Genomic DNA, 14,453 nt, shown 5'->3' with positions numbered 1-14,453 from the left:
AAAGTAAAACTAAAATGCCTGCATTTTCCAGGATTATAGCTATCTGATTTTATGAGGCACAAGGTCGTATCTGGACCCTGCTACCACAACATTTCAGAAAGCTGCAGTCAAAGCCTCCTTCTCAAGCTTTAGCCTATTTACACCAGCAGCCAAGATAAATTTCCAGACCCTAGAGGCCGGAAAGAGATTTCCAGTGGGCAGGAAAATCCCAGCCGAGGTGTGACGGGTGACTTAATTGGACAAAATCTTAATTTCCTGATGGTTGAGATGCAGCAATAAAGTCAGTGGCGTGTTTGCTGAGTGTCAGGTCTCATGCCGGTTTATAGCAGGTTTATACTTACAATATATTTGCATGCCGTGAATACTTATTTGCACCAAACTTTCGTTTAGCTATGTCCTATCTTCAAGATAAAGTTAGCAACACACGGGAATCTTCTGGCACATAGCTCATGTTTGTTTAAAGGTGGCATGCACCTTTTGGCTTCGTCCAGTTGTGTGGAACATAAGCAGTTTTCCTTCTTTATCTCTGGCACAAGGGTAGGGTGCAGGAAAATGACATCTTGCAGGGTGGCTCAGGACTGGCAAGGGTGAGTTAGTGGTGGGAGGAGGAAACCTGGGAGTTCTGTCACGGGCATGGAGGAGCGGAAAAGAATCCAGAGAAGGCAGAAAGTGGGGATGAGGGCATGGAGGAGTGAAGGAGGAAGGCATAGAGTTCTGTTTGTGGTGGAGAGGAAGAGTGGTGGTATGTTAGTCACGGCCTAGAAGGTGGTGTGAGTACTGTCCAAAGGTGTGTCCCTGTGTGTCCCAGCACTCGTTGTGTTGACAGGCAGAATCCTTTCAGAGCTTTGAGTTTACCAACAACATTTCACTTATCCCTGCCAAGATTGATATTGGACATGTCCTTTATAATGCATAGACGGGAAAGGCAGTTGAGTCTTATTTTTATTCATTTACGGAATGTGGGTATCACTGATTAGGCCAGCATTTATTGCCCATCCCTAGTTGCTCTTCAGAAGGTGGTGGTGAGTTGCTTCTTGAACCACGGCAGCCCCTGAGGTGTAGGTACACCCACTGTGCTGTTAGGGAGGAAGTTCCAGGATTTTGCCCCAATGACAGTGAAGGAGCGGCGATATATTTCCAAGTCAGGATGGTGAGTGACTTGGAGGCGAAACTCCAGGTGGTGGGGCTCCCAGGTATCTGCTACTCTTGTCCTTCTAGATGGTAATAGTTGTGGGTTTGGAAGGTGCTGTCGAAGGAACCTTGGTGAGTTACTGCAGTGCAGCTTGTAGATGGTACACATGGCTGCCACTGCTCGTTGGTGGTGGAGGGTTTGAATGTTTGCAGAAGGGGGAGCAATCAAGCCGGCTGCTTTGTCCTGGATGGTGCCGAGCTTCTTGAGCATTGTTGGAGGTGCAGCCTTGTAGATGGTGGACAAGCTTTGGCGGGGAGTGGGGGGGGGGGGGGGGGGGGGGGGGCGCATCAGGAGGTGAGTTACTTGGCATAGGATTTCTAGCCTTTAACCTGCCCTGGTAGCCACAGTATTAATATGGCTAGTCCATTTTGGTTTCTGATTAATGGTAACCCGAGGATGTTGATTGTGGAGGATTCAGCAATGGTAATGCCATTGAATGTCAAGTGGTGATGGTTATATCCTCTCTTGTAGGAGATGGTCATTCCCTGGCACTTGCATGGCATGAAAGTAACTTGCCACTTGTCAGCCCAAGCCTGGATATTATCTAGGTCTAGCTGCATTTGGACATGGACTGCTTCATTGTCTGAGGAGCCATGAATGATGCTGAACATGGTGCAGTCATCTGTAAACATCCCAACTTTTGACCTTATGATGGAAGGGAGGTCATTGATGAAGCAGCTGAAGATGGTTGGGCCGAGGATACTACCCTGAGGAACACCTGCGGTGATGTCCTGGAGCTGAGATGATTGACCTCCAACCACCACAACCATCTTCCTTTGTGCCAGGTATGACTCCAACCAGCAGAGAGTTTCCCCCCTGATTCCCATTGACTCATTTAGCTAGGGCCCATTAATGCCACACTCGGTCAAATGCTGCCTTGATGTCAAAGGCAGTCACTCTCACCGTACCTCTGGCATTCAGTTCTTTTGTCCATGTTTGAATCAAAGCTGTAATGAGGTCAAGAGCTGTGTGACCCTGGCAGAACCCAAACTGAGCGTCCATGAGCAGGTTGTTGCTGAGTAAGTGCCGTTTGATAGCACTGTTGATGACTTCTTCCATCACTTTGCTGATGGTGGAGAGTCTGCAAGTTCAGTCATGTCCCAGAGAACACTACACTGAACATTAACACAAGCATTTATTAAAAGGGAACAAAATGCAACACGGTTGCTTCCACAATAACAGGAAATGTCCCTAACTCCCCTGTAACTATTAACCTCAAGGTATGCCAGCAGATTTAGCTCCCTGATTAAGCTAGTCCCAAAACATAATGGTGATGGTCATGTGAATGAAGTGAAACAAATGTAATGCAAAATATTTACAAGTAGAATTTAATTTTGAAATATTCCTGTGCCACTTTTGGGCTCTCAAATGTTCATGCCAATGGAATTGGGCAGGAAATTTGTGGTCACAAGGCAGAGACTCCCTATTTGATCAGAAGCCTAATTTACAGCCCTCCCTTAGCTTCAGCTTAGTCAGCAGACAGTATGCTTTGCCTTTGTAAAGCTTCCCCTGCCACAAGATTGATCATGTCTCCTGTGTACACGACTGGGGAACTTGACATTTTAATTGCAATCGCATGGGCACTGAGAAAAGACAAGAGTTATGTTGTTAGGAATTACACACTGTTGACACAAGAGATAACATGGAACTCACTATCAATGGGAGTGGTGGAAGTGGAGATGAATTGGACAGACAAATGAGGGGGAAATACTTTCAGCTCGGGGTAGAGTAGGGAATGGGACTAACTAGATTGAAAGTCAGCATTCATTCAATGAGTTGAATGGCCTTCTTCTGTGCCGTATTAACTTTTGGACTTTCAAGGATGAATTTATGTCGCCCAATGCTAAGTAAATTTGTCTGGTGAGGACTAAAATGGGAAGCACATAGGGCTACCATTTCATACCCACCGTCCTGTTCTTACCACCTGTCATTTCCCTTGGTTAGTTGTGGCTTGACACCCAATAAATGTAGCATCAGGTTTACTATTTAAGTGCCTGATCCAAATACAAATTTCCCTTAGGTTGATATTTTCATGAAGGTCGGCAAGTTCCTGAAGGCTGTGGGAACCAAACCAGTAAACCAATTCATGAACCTTGGGGGAAGCCTGTTGTGTTGCAGGACCTTTTGATGGATAAGTTTAAAAGTTCTTGACAACTACAACTGACATAATTTGATGCAATTTGAAAAGATAAATATGTTATTAATACAGTGGTCATTGGGCTCTATCCTTAATAGGTAACATACATTAAAATGATCAGCACTGTGTAAGGGTTCAGATGCATGAGAATACTTCATCCAGTTGATAAAGTCTTCTTTACGTCTACATTGTCCAATATGGATAATTAGATACTAATATAACTAGGGACCCTGTGGTTTGGTTTTCACATTGATTTAATGTCTTGATATCTGTTGAACCTTTGAAGCATTCTTCTAGTGTCCATTAAGTACAGAAGTAATGAGCCATCTAACGGTATTGGCAAGTTTTGAAATGCTCATGAAATTAAAAAGATAATCAGACATTTAAAATTACCTTTGAAAAAGAGATCTTACAACACCAGGTTAAAGTCCAACAGGTTTGTTTCAAACACGAGCTTTCGGAGCACAGCTCCTTCCTCAGGTGAACATCATTTCACCTGAGGAAGGAGCAGCGCTCCGAAAGCTCGTGTTTGAAACAAACCTGTTGGACTTTAACCTGGTGTTGTAAGACTTCTTACTCTGCTCACTACAGTCCAACACCGGCATCTCCACATCTTTGAAAAAGATGCTCTGTTACAAGCTCATGAAACTGCCAGTCAAACACAGACTTTAGAAAAACCTTTAATCTACACACTATTCCTTCTATTATCCAAACAAACAAACAGGCATTCTATAAAAAACTGAAAGAAAAATAAACTGACTACAAGATCATAAAACTGTCGAACAAAATTATCAGTCCTCTTCACAGCCGTGTAAACCACCCACTACAGGGCTGAATTCATTTGTGAGTCTTGGAGGTCAGCCACAGATTCAGAATGAGTTCATACAACAACGATATCAACCATGTAGGTCAACAAAATGGCTAGACAATTGTTTTGTCAGGTAGGGTAAAGGGGCTCCTGGCTTTGTTTGCCTGACAGTTTTATGAGCTTGTAATGCATTAATTTTTCTTTAAAAATCATTTTCATTTCCTAATATTGTTCAAATAAACAAGTAGGCAATGTTAAGTGAATTGCAGGTGGGGATTCTCTGACATTGCCAGCCAACGGTGGGAAGCCGATGGTCCGGTGGGTCAGGCGTTGGGCAACATATGGGATTTACTCCATCGGCAAACCTATTGCAAGTCTCCAGGCCCAGCCTGCCAGCTCCGACAAGGTTCCTGCTGACCTCAACAAGGTTTCCACCCAGAGGCGATGGGAACATGCAAATAGCCATTTATTACTAATTTGAATCGAATTTATGGGCAGGACACCCGATTTAGCTGCCTTCTGGGATGCCCCAGCACCCACTCCCAATTGGGAGTCCCGCTGACGTGAATTGATGCAAATCCTGAGAAACGGGAACCTGGCAGCTTGCACTCCGGTCAGAAGGATCAGGTCTCACGCTCTCAGATCCAGTGAAAACACCCATCCCGTTATAAAAAGTTGTGCGACTGAGTGGCATGAGAGTCCCACTCCTGGGTAAATGTTTTCTAAGTGCCATTGAATGGAATGTGAGGTTTGCTCCCAGCACCAGCGGGAAAGACTCCAATTTTCCCATTTGCGGGAGCACTTAATCTTCAATTGGCAGAATCACGGCCAGTTTTTTTTAATCAATATGTTTGACTGACAGTTTTAGGAACTTATAAGAGTGGCAATTCTTTTCAAAGGGAATTTTGAATGGCTGACTGAAGTGCTCATGAAATAGATCATAGATCATAGAATTTACAGTGCAGAAAGAGGCCATTCGGCCCATCGAGTCTGTACCGGCTCTTGGAAAGAGCACCCTACCCAAGGTTAACACCTCCACCCTATCCCCAGCAACCCAACCCAACACTAAGGGCAATTTGGACCCTAAGGGCAATTTAGCATGGCCAATCCACCTAACCCGCACATCTTTGGACTGTGGGAGGAAACCGGAGCACCCGGAGGAAACCCACGCACACACGGGGAGGATGTGCAGACTCCGCACAGACAGTGACCCAAGCCGGGAATCGAACCTGGGACCCTGGAGCTGTGAAGCATTTGTGCTATCCACAATGCTACCGTGCCAGACCTGCCAGTACTACTATATGACTCATGAGTTCTGTAACTCGTGGTTACTGGGTGAATAAGGATGAATGGGGAATGGGGACATGGGGCTGGATTCTCCGATTCTGCGGCTATATCCGGAGGATGCGTCTGGTCTTACGACTAAAATGTCGGCGCTGCCCCTGCACTGAAGCTCTGTCCGGTGGGGGGCTAGCGCCATGATATGTTAAACCCCCGGCTTTACCTGCTGATGAGGATGCAGAATGGCCGGGTCCGTGGCTGCGCATGGGCTCGGCGGCGACCGCGCCGTACAACATGTCGCTAGTCGCATGCGGCCCCAGCCAGCCAGAAACTGCCCCCTGTAACACCCCTTGCCAACCCTGGACCACCCCACCCCCCCAGTTCCCCCAGCCCACTGCCAGGGAATGGCTCCCCCACAGACTGTGGCAGCACTGGACACAGTCTGCAGCCGCCATGCCAGGTTTACGGAAATTGAGAGGACACACGACTGACGCCGTCGGGAAGTCGGCCCATTGGGGGTGGGGCATTGGGGAAGGGCCTCAGGTGACGCCCTGAGGCTGTTCTCATGGCTTGCGCCGTTCTCTCGAGTATGCCCGTTTTTAAAAAAAAATTTAGAGTACATTTTTTTCAATTAAGGGGCAATTTAGCATGGCCGATCCACCTACCCTGCATATCTTTGGGGTGTGGGGGCAAAACCCACGCAAACACGGGTAGAATGTGCAAACTCCACACGGACAGTGACCCAGGGCCGGGATCGAACCTGGGGCCTCAGCGCCGTGAATGCTAACCACTGCACCACCGTGCTGCCCTCGAGGACGCTCTTTTTGAAGGGGCAGAGCATCGGAAAAAATAGCGCCGCCCCCGATTTCGGTTTTAAAATGGATTCTGCGGCCAATCGCCGAACGCGATATCAGTGTCGGTAATCGGAGAATCCCGCCCATGAAGTTAGAATCTGGGTGGGGGCTAGGGAACCAAACAATCATGAATAGATCCACCCAACTCTGTAGCTGCCTCGAACCTGTCTGAGGAGAATGTGACCCTGCCTCCAGCCTGCAACTGAGCCTCAGAGCAAATGAGTTCAATTATCTCACAGGCGAAGGAGATCAATCACTGACACTTGAGACAAAACAAAGACACTTTATACGAATCACCATGCAGCGACAACAGCACACTTACATGTTAGTATTAGCAGTGGAGGTAAGCCAATCAGCAGCAAGACCAACCATATCTAATCCTGTTGAAAGCTGGTTGAAATATCTAGGATGGCCTATATGAACAAACAACATATTAGTGTCAATTTGTGGATGTTTGCCTCAAGTATGTTGAGTTAAAAATGGTTCTTTCTTAGAAAACGTAATGCAGAATACAGATTTTTGTACAATAGAATCACGCCAAATATCCGTTCGATAACGTCCTTGAGTTTTGAATCTGCTGCATTTATATTGCAGTGTAGATTCTGCGACACTGAAGTAACAACCGATAAGCTATTTTGCACAGTCCCAATTCACAACTTTTTTACGTCTAACTGTTTGAAACTGCCCTGAAACAGTGCTGCATAGAGAGTTCACTATAACGCCAATAGCATGACTATTCAACAAGATTCATGCATGATCGTTGGAAAATAAATATTGAGGTTCAACCCTGGCAAAACGATATGACACTTCATTGTGACTTTAATGAGTACTGTGGTGAATGTATTCACCTAATGCATGAGCTGTCTGCATAATGATGTGACCCATGACCTGGAAGTGATAATACAGGCTACTTCCAGGTACTGTACTGGAACCCCGATGGGCTCCGCCTCTGGCTCCACCCTCACCGGGGCCATATATAGGCCGGCCACCTTTGGGTGGCACTCATTTGTACAGCCGACTCTGGCAGGTAAGTTCATTGATAATAAAGCCCAATGTTTACTTGTTCTCACGGTCTCACAGTGAATTGATGGTATGACAATTTATTATCCATCGACAGCACCATGGAAGCCGCTCTGAAGCCAAATAAGCTCGAACTCGACGAACACGCGTCAGAGGCAAAGGAGATCTTCGAACATTGGCTTTGCAGCTTCGAGGCCTATCTCAACTCCTCCACAACACCTCCCACTGAAACCCTCAAGCTGCGACCCCTCCACGCTTGGGTGAGCCAATGAATCTCCGTGATGATAGAGAAAGCTGCCACGTACGAGGCAGCGGTTGCAACCTTCAAGGTGCATTTCGTGAAGCCTGTAAACGAGGTGTATGCCCGACACCTTCTCACTACTCGCCGCCATCATGCTGGGGAATCGCGAGATGAGTACCTGGAAACCCTGACCCTATTCGCGAGGAACTGCAGCTATCAGGATGTGACAGCGGAGGAACACATGAACCTACAGATCTGGGACACCTACGTGGCTGGGGTCCGATCGAACTACATCAGGCAGCGCCTGCTGGAAAACGGGACCTCTGACCTGCGGGACACGGTAAAGCTAGCTACCTCGTTAGAGGTGGCCTACCAGAGCCTCAGTGCGTTCCCCGAGGACCCGGCAAACCCCTCGTGGAAACCATTGTCGAGGCCGCCGTCGGACCCGACTACGTCACAGGCCTGTGCCACGTGGCTGCCAGTCTAGACCGGGGACTCGCAGTGCTACTTCTGCGGCCAGGGTCAACATCCCCGGCAGCGTTGTCCTGCCCACACAGCGACATGCAGCGATTGTGGGAAAAAGGGACACTTCGCCAGAGTCTGCGGGGGCCGACCTAAAACCCAGAAGTCGAAAACTCACCAGGCCTGACCCATGGACTCACAGGCCCGCAGACCCCGCAATGTGGCTGTGTACCTGCCCGGAACGCCCCCTTCAGATGTGTCATCAGCCTCATGTGACTTGTGGGGTTCGGTGGACCCTTGCCCCCCCTCATGGTATGTAGCCACGCGACCCTCAAGGTCTCCCCCCTTCGCTCTTTGCAAACCTCACTCCCGACTGTAAGCCCATCGCCACCAGGAGCAGGCGGTACAGTTCCCAAGACATGGCTTTTATCAAGTCGGAGGTTCAGCAACTGTTGAGTGAAGGGATTATTGAGGCCAGCAACAGCCCCTGGAGAGCGCAAGTGGTGGTCATCCGGACCGGGGATAAGAATCGGATGGTTGTGGACTACAGCCAGACCATTGACCAGTTCACGCAACTGGATGCGTACCCCCTCCCCTGCATAGCGGAGATGGTCAACCAGATCGCACAGTACCGTGTGTTCTCAATGGTCGATCTGAAGTCGGCCTACCACCAGCTCCCAATCTGCCCAGAAGAGCGCCACTGCACTGCCTTTGAAGAAGCTGGCCGACTCTTCCACTTCCTCAGAGTCCCCTTCGGCGTCACTAATGGGGTCTCGGTCTTTCAGAGAACAATGGACCGAATGGTGGACCAGTACGGTTTGAGGGCTACATACCCGTACTTGGACAATGTCACCATCTGCGGCCATGGTCAGCAGGACCATGACGCCAACCTTCAGAGGTTCCTCCTGGCCGCCCAATCCCTCAACATCACGTATAACAAAGAGAAGTGCGTTTTCCGCACAACCCGGCTGGCCATCCTCGGCTATGTCGTGGAGAACGGAGTTCTAGGGCCTGACCCCGACCGTATGCGCCTTCTCACGTAATTCCCCCCTCCCCACAGCCTCAAGGCCTTCAAACGATGACTGGGGCTGTTTTCCTACTACACCCAGTGGTTCCCCAACTATGCGGACAAAGCCCGCCCACTTATTCAAACCACCAGTTTTCCCTGACGGCTGAGGCCCACTCGGCCTTCAGCTGCATCAAGGCCGACATGACGAAGGCCGTTATGCACTCAGTGGACGAGTCCGTCCCCTTTCAGGTAGAGAGCGATGCGTCAGATGTCGCACTGGCTGCCACACTCAACCAGGAGGGCAGGCCAGTAGCATTCTTCTCTAAAACCCTCCACGCTTCCGAAATCCGACACTCCTCGGTCGAGAAGGAAGCACAAGCCATAGTGGAAGCCGTGCGGCACTGGAGGCACTACCTAGCCAGTAGGAGGTTCACCCTCATCACCGTCCTGCGGTCAGTCGCCTTCATGTTTGACAACGCACAACGGGGAAAATAAAAAATGACAAAACCTTGAGGTGGAGGATCAAACTCTCCAACTACAATTACGATATCAAGTATCGTCCTGGGAAGCGGCACGTGCACAAGCGCGCAAGATGACCAACTTCGGGCTATCCACGATGCCCTCCGTTACCTGGGGGTCACCTGGTTTACCCACTTTATTGAGGCCCGCAATCTGCCCTTCTCCACCGAGGAGGTCAAGGCAATGACCAGGGACTGCCGGGTCTGCGTGGAGTGCAAACCGCATTTCTACCGGCCATACAAGGCCCTCTTGGTAAAGGCCTCCCGGCCCTTTTAGCGGCTAAGTATTGACTTCAAAGGGCCCGTCCCCTCCCCCAACTGTAATATATACTTTCTAACCGTCGTCGATGAGTACTCCCACTTCCCCTTCGCTGTCCCCTGCCCCAACATGACCTAGGCCACTGTGATAAAAGCACTGCGCAGGATCTTCACACTGTTCGGTTTCCCTGCCTACGTCCACAGCAACCGGGGCACATCGTTCATGAGCGATGAGCTATGTCAGTACCTGTTCAGCAAAGGCATCACCTCCAGCAGGACTACGAGCTATAACCCGCAGGGAAACGGGCAGGTGGAGAGGAAGAACACGACGGTATGGAAGGCCGTCCTTCTGGCCCTCCGGTCTAGAAATCTCCCGACCCCCCGCTGGCAGGAAGTCCTCTCCGATGCTCACCACTCCATTAGATCACTCCTCTGCACAGCCATGAACGAGACCCCTCACAACCGTTTGTTTGTCTTCCCTAGAAAGTCCATCTCCGGGGTCTCGCTTCCATCTTGGCTGACAACTCCGGGACCTGTCCTTCTCCGGAGGCATATGAGGAGCCATAAGACCAACCCCCTGGTCGAGAGGGTCCAGCTGCTGCACGCCAACACCCAGTACATCTACATCGCGCACCTGGACGGACGGCAAGATACGGTCTCCCTACGAGACCTGGCGCCAGCTGGATACCCTGCCAATGCGCCCCCCTCCCCATTGCCTACCACCACCCCCAGCGCCCCTTACACCCCCCTGGGTCTCCTGCATTGTCCCGCACCGGCACTGCCACCACCCACTATCCCCCGCCTACCCCCAACCGTCTCCGACATGCCGGACTGAGGCTCAAGCTCCAGACACAGCGCCCTCAGAGTCACCATCTGCAACAACCATGCCCGTCGCATCACCAGAGCTGAGGAGGTCTAAAAGAACGATCCAGCCTCCAGACAGACTGAATATCTAATGACCCCACGTCACCCCCGGATGGACTTGAATTTTTTAACAGGGGGTGAATGTGGTGAATGTATTCGCCTAATTATTGCATGAGCTGTCTGTATAATGATGTGACCCATGACCTGGAAGTGATGATATGGGCTACTTCCAGGTACTGTACTGGAACCATATATACTGGCCATATATAGACCGGCCACCTGTGGGGGCACTCATTTGTACAGCCGACTCTGGCAGGGGAGTTCATGGATAATAAAGCCTAATGTTCTCACGGTCTCACAGTGAATTGACGGTATAACAAGTACATTGGGCTTGAATATTATCAAGTTGGGATGACTAAGGGTCTCTTTAAAAATGGTGGTTAGGTCCTGATTTTGGGATTCCCAACCCCATTTCTGGGCCAGCCCCTCTTAAAGTATAAAATCTATCACATTTCTCCCTTTCTTTAGCCCTGAAGAGTCATATGGACTCTAAACGTTAATTCTGTTTCTTGCTCCACTGATGCTGCAACACCTGTTGGGCTTTTCCAGAATTTTCTATTTTTGTTCCCATTTCTGGTCTGTCTCATTTCCGGGAGTGCCTTTAAAGGGTGTGGGCCAGTTTGAGTCACAATCTGCACTTGACACTCCCAAATTGGCCAGTTCCGTTGCAGAGATTGGCATGTCCTATTCCCCCGCAGTGGATTTGGGCCAGAATTTTGAAGAATTGAGAACCACAGCACCTCAGAGGTGTTGTGAACCTTAATCTGCATGAAAGGACCTTGTGAAAGATTAGTTCAAAAGGATCTTCTCATGCCCCCATGCCAATGTAAAACCCTCATCCTCCCAATTACCCCATCATGCCCCGATATTAAGCTATGCCCCTTCACCAACCCCCCATGGCCCCACATGCCCCCTATGCTAAGCTGTGCCCCTCTTCCAACCCCCTCTCCATTTTCCTTCATGCCCCTGTGCTAAACTATGGCATTTCCATGCCCATTTACCCACTATTCACTGCATAGAACAAATGAACCCAATATCGACAATAGGACCTGTAAGAGTCCCCTGCCAGAGTCGGCTGTACAAATGAGTGCCCCCACAGGTGGCCGGTCTATATATGGCCAGTATATATGGTTCCAGTACAGTACCTGGAAGTAGCCCATATCATCACTTCCAGGTCATGGGTCACATCATTATACAGACAGCTCATGCAATAATTAGGCGAATAAGCTTTGAAAAAGTCAGTTTTTCATTACTTTCTACGATGTTAAAAATGTCCTTTAACTACAGGACAATAAATGTATCAATCCTCCTGACCCTTAAAATATCAATAACTGAAACTGCATACCCTTGAAATCTCTTAACCTTGTGAAAATTAACGTAGTACATTTGACAGCAGTGATCAGAGGCTATTCACAGGTGAGTGGATTTCTGGGCTCTCAGACAAACCTCATTATGATGCTTGGCTGAGAATCTGGACATCCACTAGAATACTGAAACACCCAAGTTCCAGAAGGAACATTGGCTAATTCACAACTTTGGCTCCCTTATGTCTGCTGCATATTTCACATTGTTTCTATACACAAGGTTAAGAGGTCTCAAAGGCTTGCAGCTCCTGTTATTAATAATTTAAAGAGTCTGGATGATTGACAATATAATTGGGCTGCAGTGCAATTACTTTATTAAATTGGGGAAGTAACGAATGACTTACTGAGGTGAATTCTCCGCCAGCGGGGTTCTCCGTTCCGCCAGCAGCGCACCCCACCCATGGGTTTTCTGGTGGCGCGGGGCGGCTACAATGGGAATTCCCATTGGCCAGCTGCAGGTACGGAGAATCCCACCAAGAAGTGGGGAAGTGGAGAATTCACCCCACTGTTTTTTTTAAGCTTTTTTGTTTATACAGCCCAACGGCACGATAAAGTTCATTGGTTCTATGCAGTCTATTCTGTGTCAATAGGCATGGAAGTGACCTTGCTTGGCATCGGGGGAATGAGGGACATGGAGGGGATAGAGGGGCATAGCAGAGCAGAGGGGCATGAACTGTCATGGGGACTGTGTCGGGGGGGGGGGGGGGGGCAATAGGTTGCATGGATGGGGGATGGGGCATGGGGAGTGTGTGGAGTATGAGGGATGAGGGCTGGAAGGCCTGTTCTTATTTTAACCGGGACAATGTTCCACAGCCACAAGGCCACCCCGCAACCTAGCAACCACTGTGGCTGCTTCCCTCTTTCCTAGGTCAGTCCATACCTGCCCAACCTCCCAGGCAAAAACGGCCCCTCATTTTCAGGCACTTTATCCCTCGGTGAGAATTTTCTCAGCTCCAATTACCCGCCTCAGGGATGAAAGTCCAGACCCATAATTAGATTCCATCAAATAATTCGAATTCCGAATTAGACATTTAATATTCCATTTGTATTATAAATCTGCTTAAAAGTAAAAGGATTTCTGTAAGTTCTCAGAGTTGCTGATTCTGTGGAATCTGTTCCTTTCTCATTGTTTCTGCATTTTTATGCAACTCCATGTACACAAACTTGACAAGGGCAGTTGTGGCTGTTGGGGAAGGAGCATGCAGACTAGCAAAGCAAAACAAGTCCGGTGACAACTACTGACTCCCAAGGAGCGGGAGAATGTCACCTCCAGCGATGGCAGTACTGCATCATTTATATGACAGCACTCCCATCAACCTCAGGCTGTCATTAGCAGCAATGCTGGAATGTCAAGTGTTTCAAAATATCCGTAACTGTGCCAGGCAGATTTTTTTTTGTCTTATCAGTTTTAAATACCGTAGGTAAGATGGATTCCACTTGCTTTACTAAATGGCAGTCAAGGAGAGGCATTTCTGTTGCAAGATTATGGCTCTCTTTTGACCAATGCATGATTCGATTTGGACTTTTAATTATTGTACACTAACATCTAACATAATTAAAAGCTTGCTCTTACATCTTTCATGATATAATTTATTTTTTACAGACTAAGAAATAGACAGGGATGCAATGTACAAAATACAACAGCCAATTTGCACATGGCAAGACACCCCCCCAAACAGCAGTGTGATAATGACCAAATCATCAGCTTATGTGAGGATGATTGAAGGATAAATATTGGCTAGGATAACAAAGGGGGTTATTCTCCTCCTTCTCTTTGAAATAGTCAACGACTCATAGAGACATTTTACAGCACGGAAATAGAAGGATTTCCATAGTGCCATGGGATCTTTTATTCCTGCCCAAGACAGCAGACAGAGCCTGGGTTTACTGTTTTAACTGAAAGACAGCACATTGGGTGGACCACTGGCACAGTGGTTAGCATTGCTGCCTCACAGCGCCAGGGACCTGGGTTCTATTCCAGCTTTGGGTGACTGTCTATATGGGGTTTGTACGTTCTCCCCGTGTCTGCATGGGTGTGCTCCAGTTTCTTCTCATAGTCCAAAGATGTGCAGATTAGGTGCGATTACAGGGATAGGGCGGGGGGAGTGTGCCCAGGCAGGGTGCTCTTTCGACAGGTCAGTGCAGACTTGATGGACCAAATGTCCTCATTATGCACAGTAGGGATTCCACCCTTCCAGTGGTACTGCATTGGAAAGTCAGCCTAGATTTCTGCACTCCTGACTTTGTACTGGAACTTAAATGTATAGTCTTCTCACTCAGCAGCAGGATTGCTACCAACTGAGCCTCAACTGGCATTTAATTCGGATTATTCAATTGCCCTTCGAGGCAAGATTGCTATGAGTACACTTTGAAAATAGTGATCCT

The 14,453-nt window shown here is 48.5% G+C and overlaps 1 protein-coding gene across 1 annotated transcript in view; it reads right to left on the bottom strand.

The window, feature by feature from the left end:
• Positions 1-14,453, bottom strand: part of gad2 (glutamate decarboxylase 2) — a 187,990-nt gene that overhangs the window by 87,796 nt on the left and 85,741 nt on the right. The window contains exon 5 of the mRNA XM_038798155.1: positions 6,595-6,685. Within this exon, the coding sequence (XP_038654083.1) occupies positions 6,595-6,685 (91 nt within the window). The remainder of the gene's footprint in view (positions 1-6,594; positions 6,686-14,453) is intronic.

This window comes from Scyliorhinus canicula, chromosome 5 (genome assembly GCF_902713615.1).
Source record: "Scyliorhinus canicula chromosome 5, sScyCan1.1, whole genome shotgun sequence".
NCBI lineage: Eukaryota > Metazoa > Chordata > Chondrichthyes > Carcharhiniformes > Scyliorhinidae > Scyliorhinus > Scyliorhinus canicula.
The sequence above is the reverse complement of the archived record's forward strand: the minus strand, read 5'-3'. Positions and strand labels throughout refer to the sequence as shown.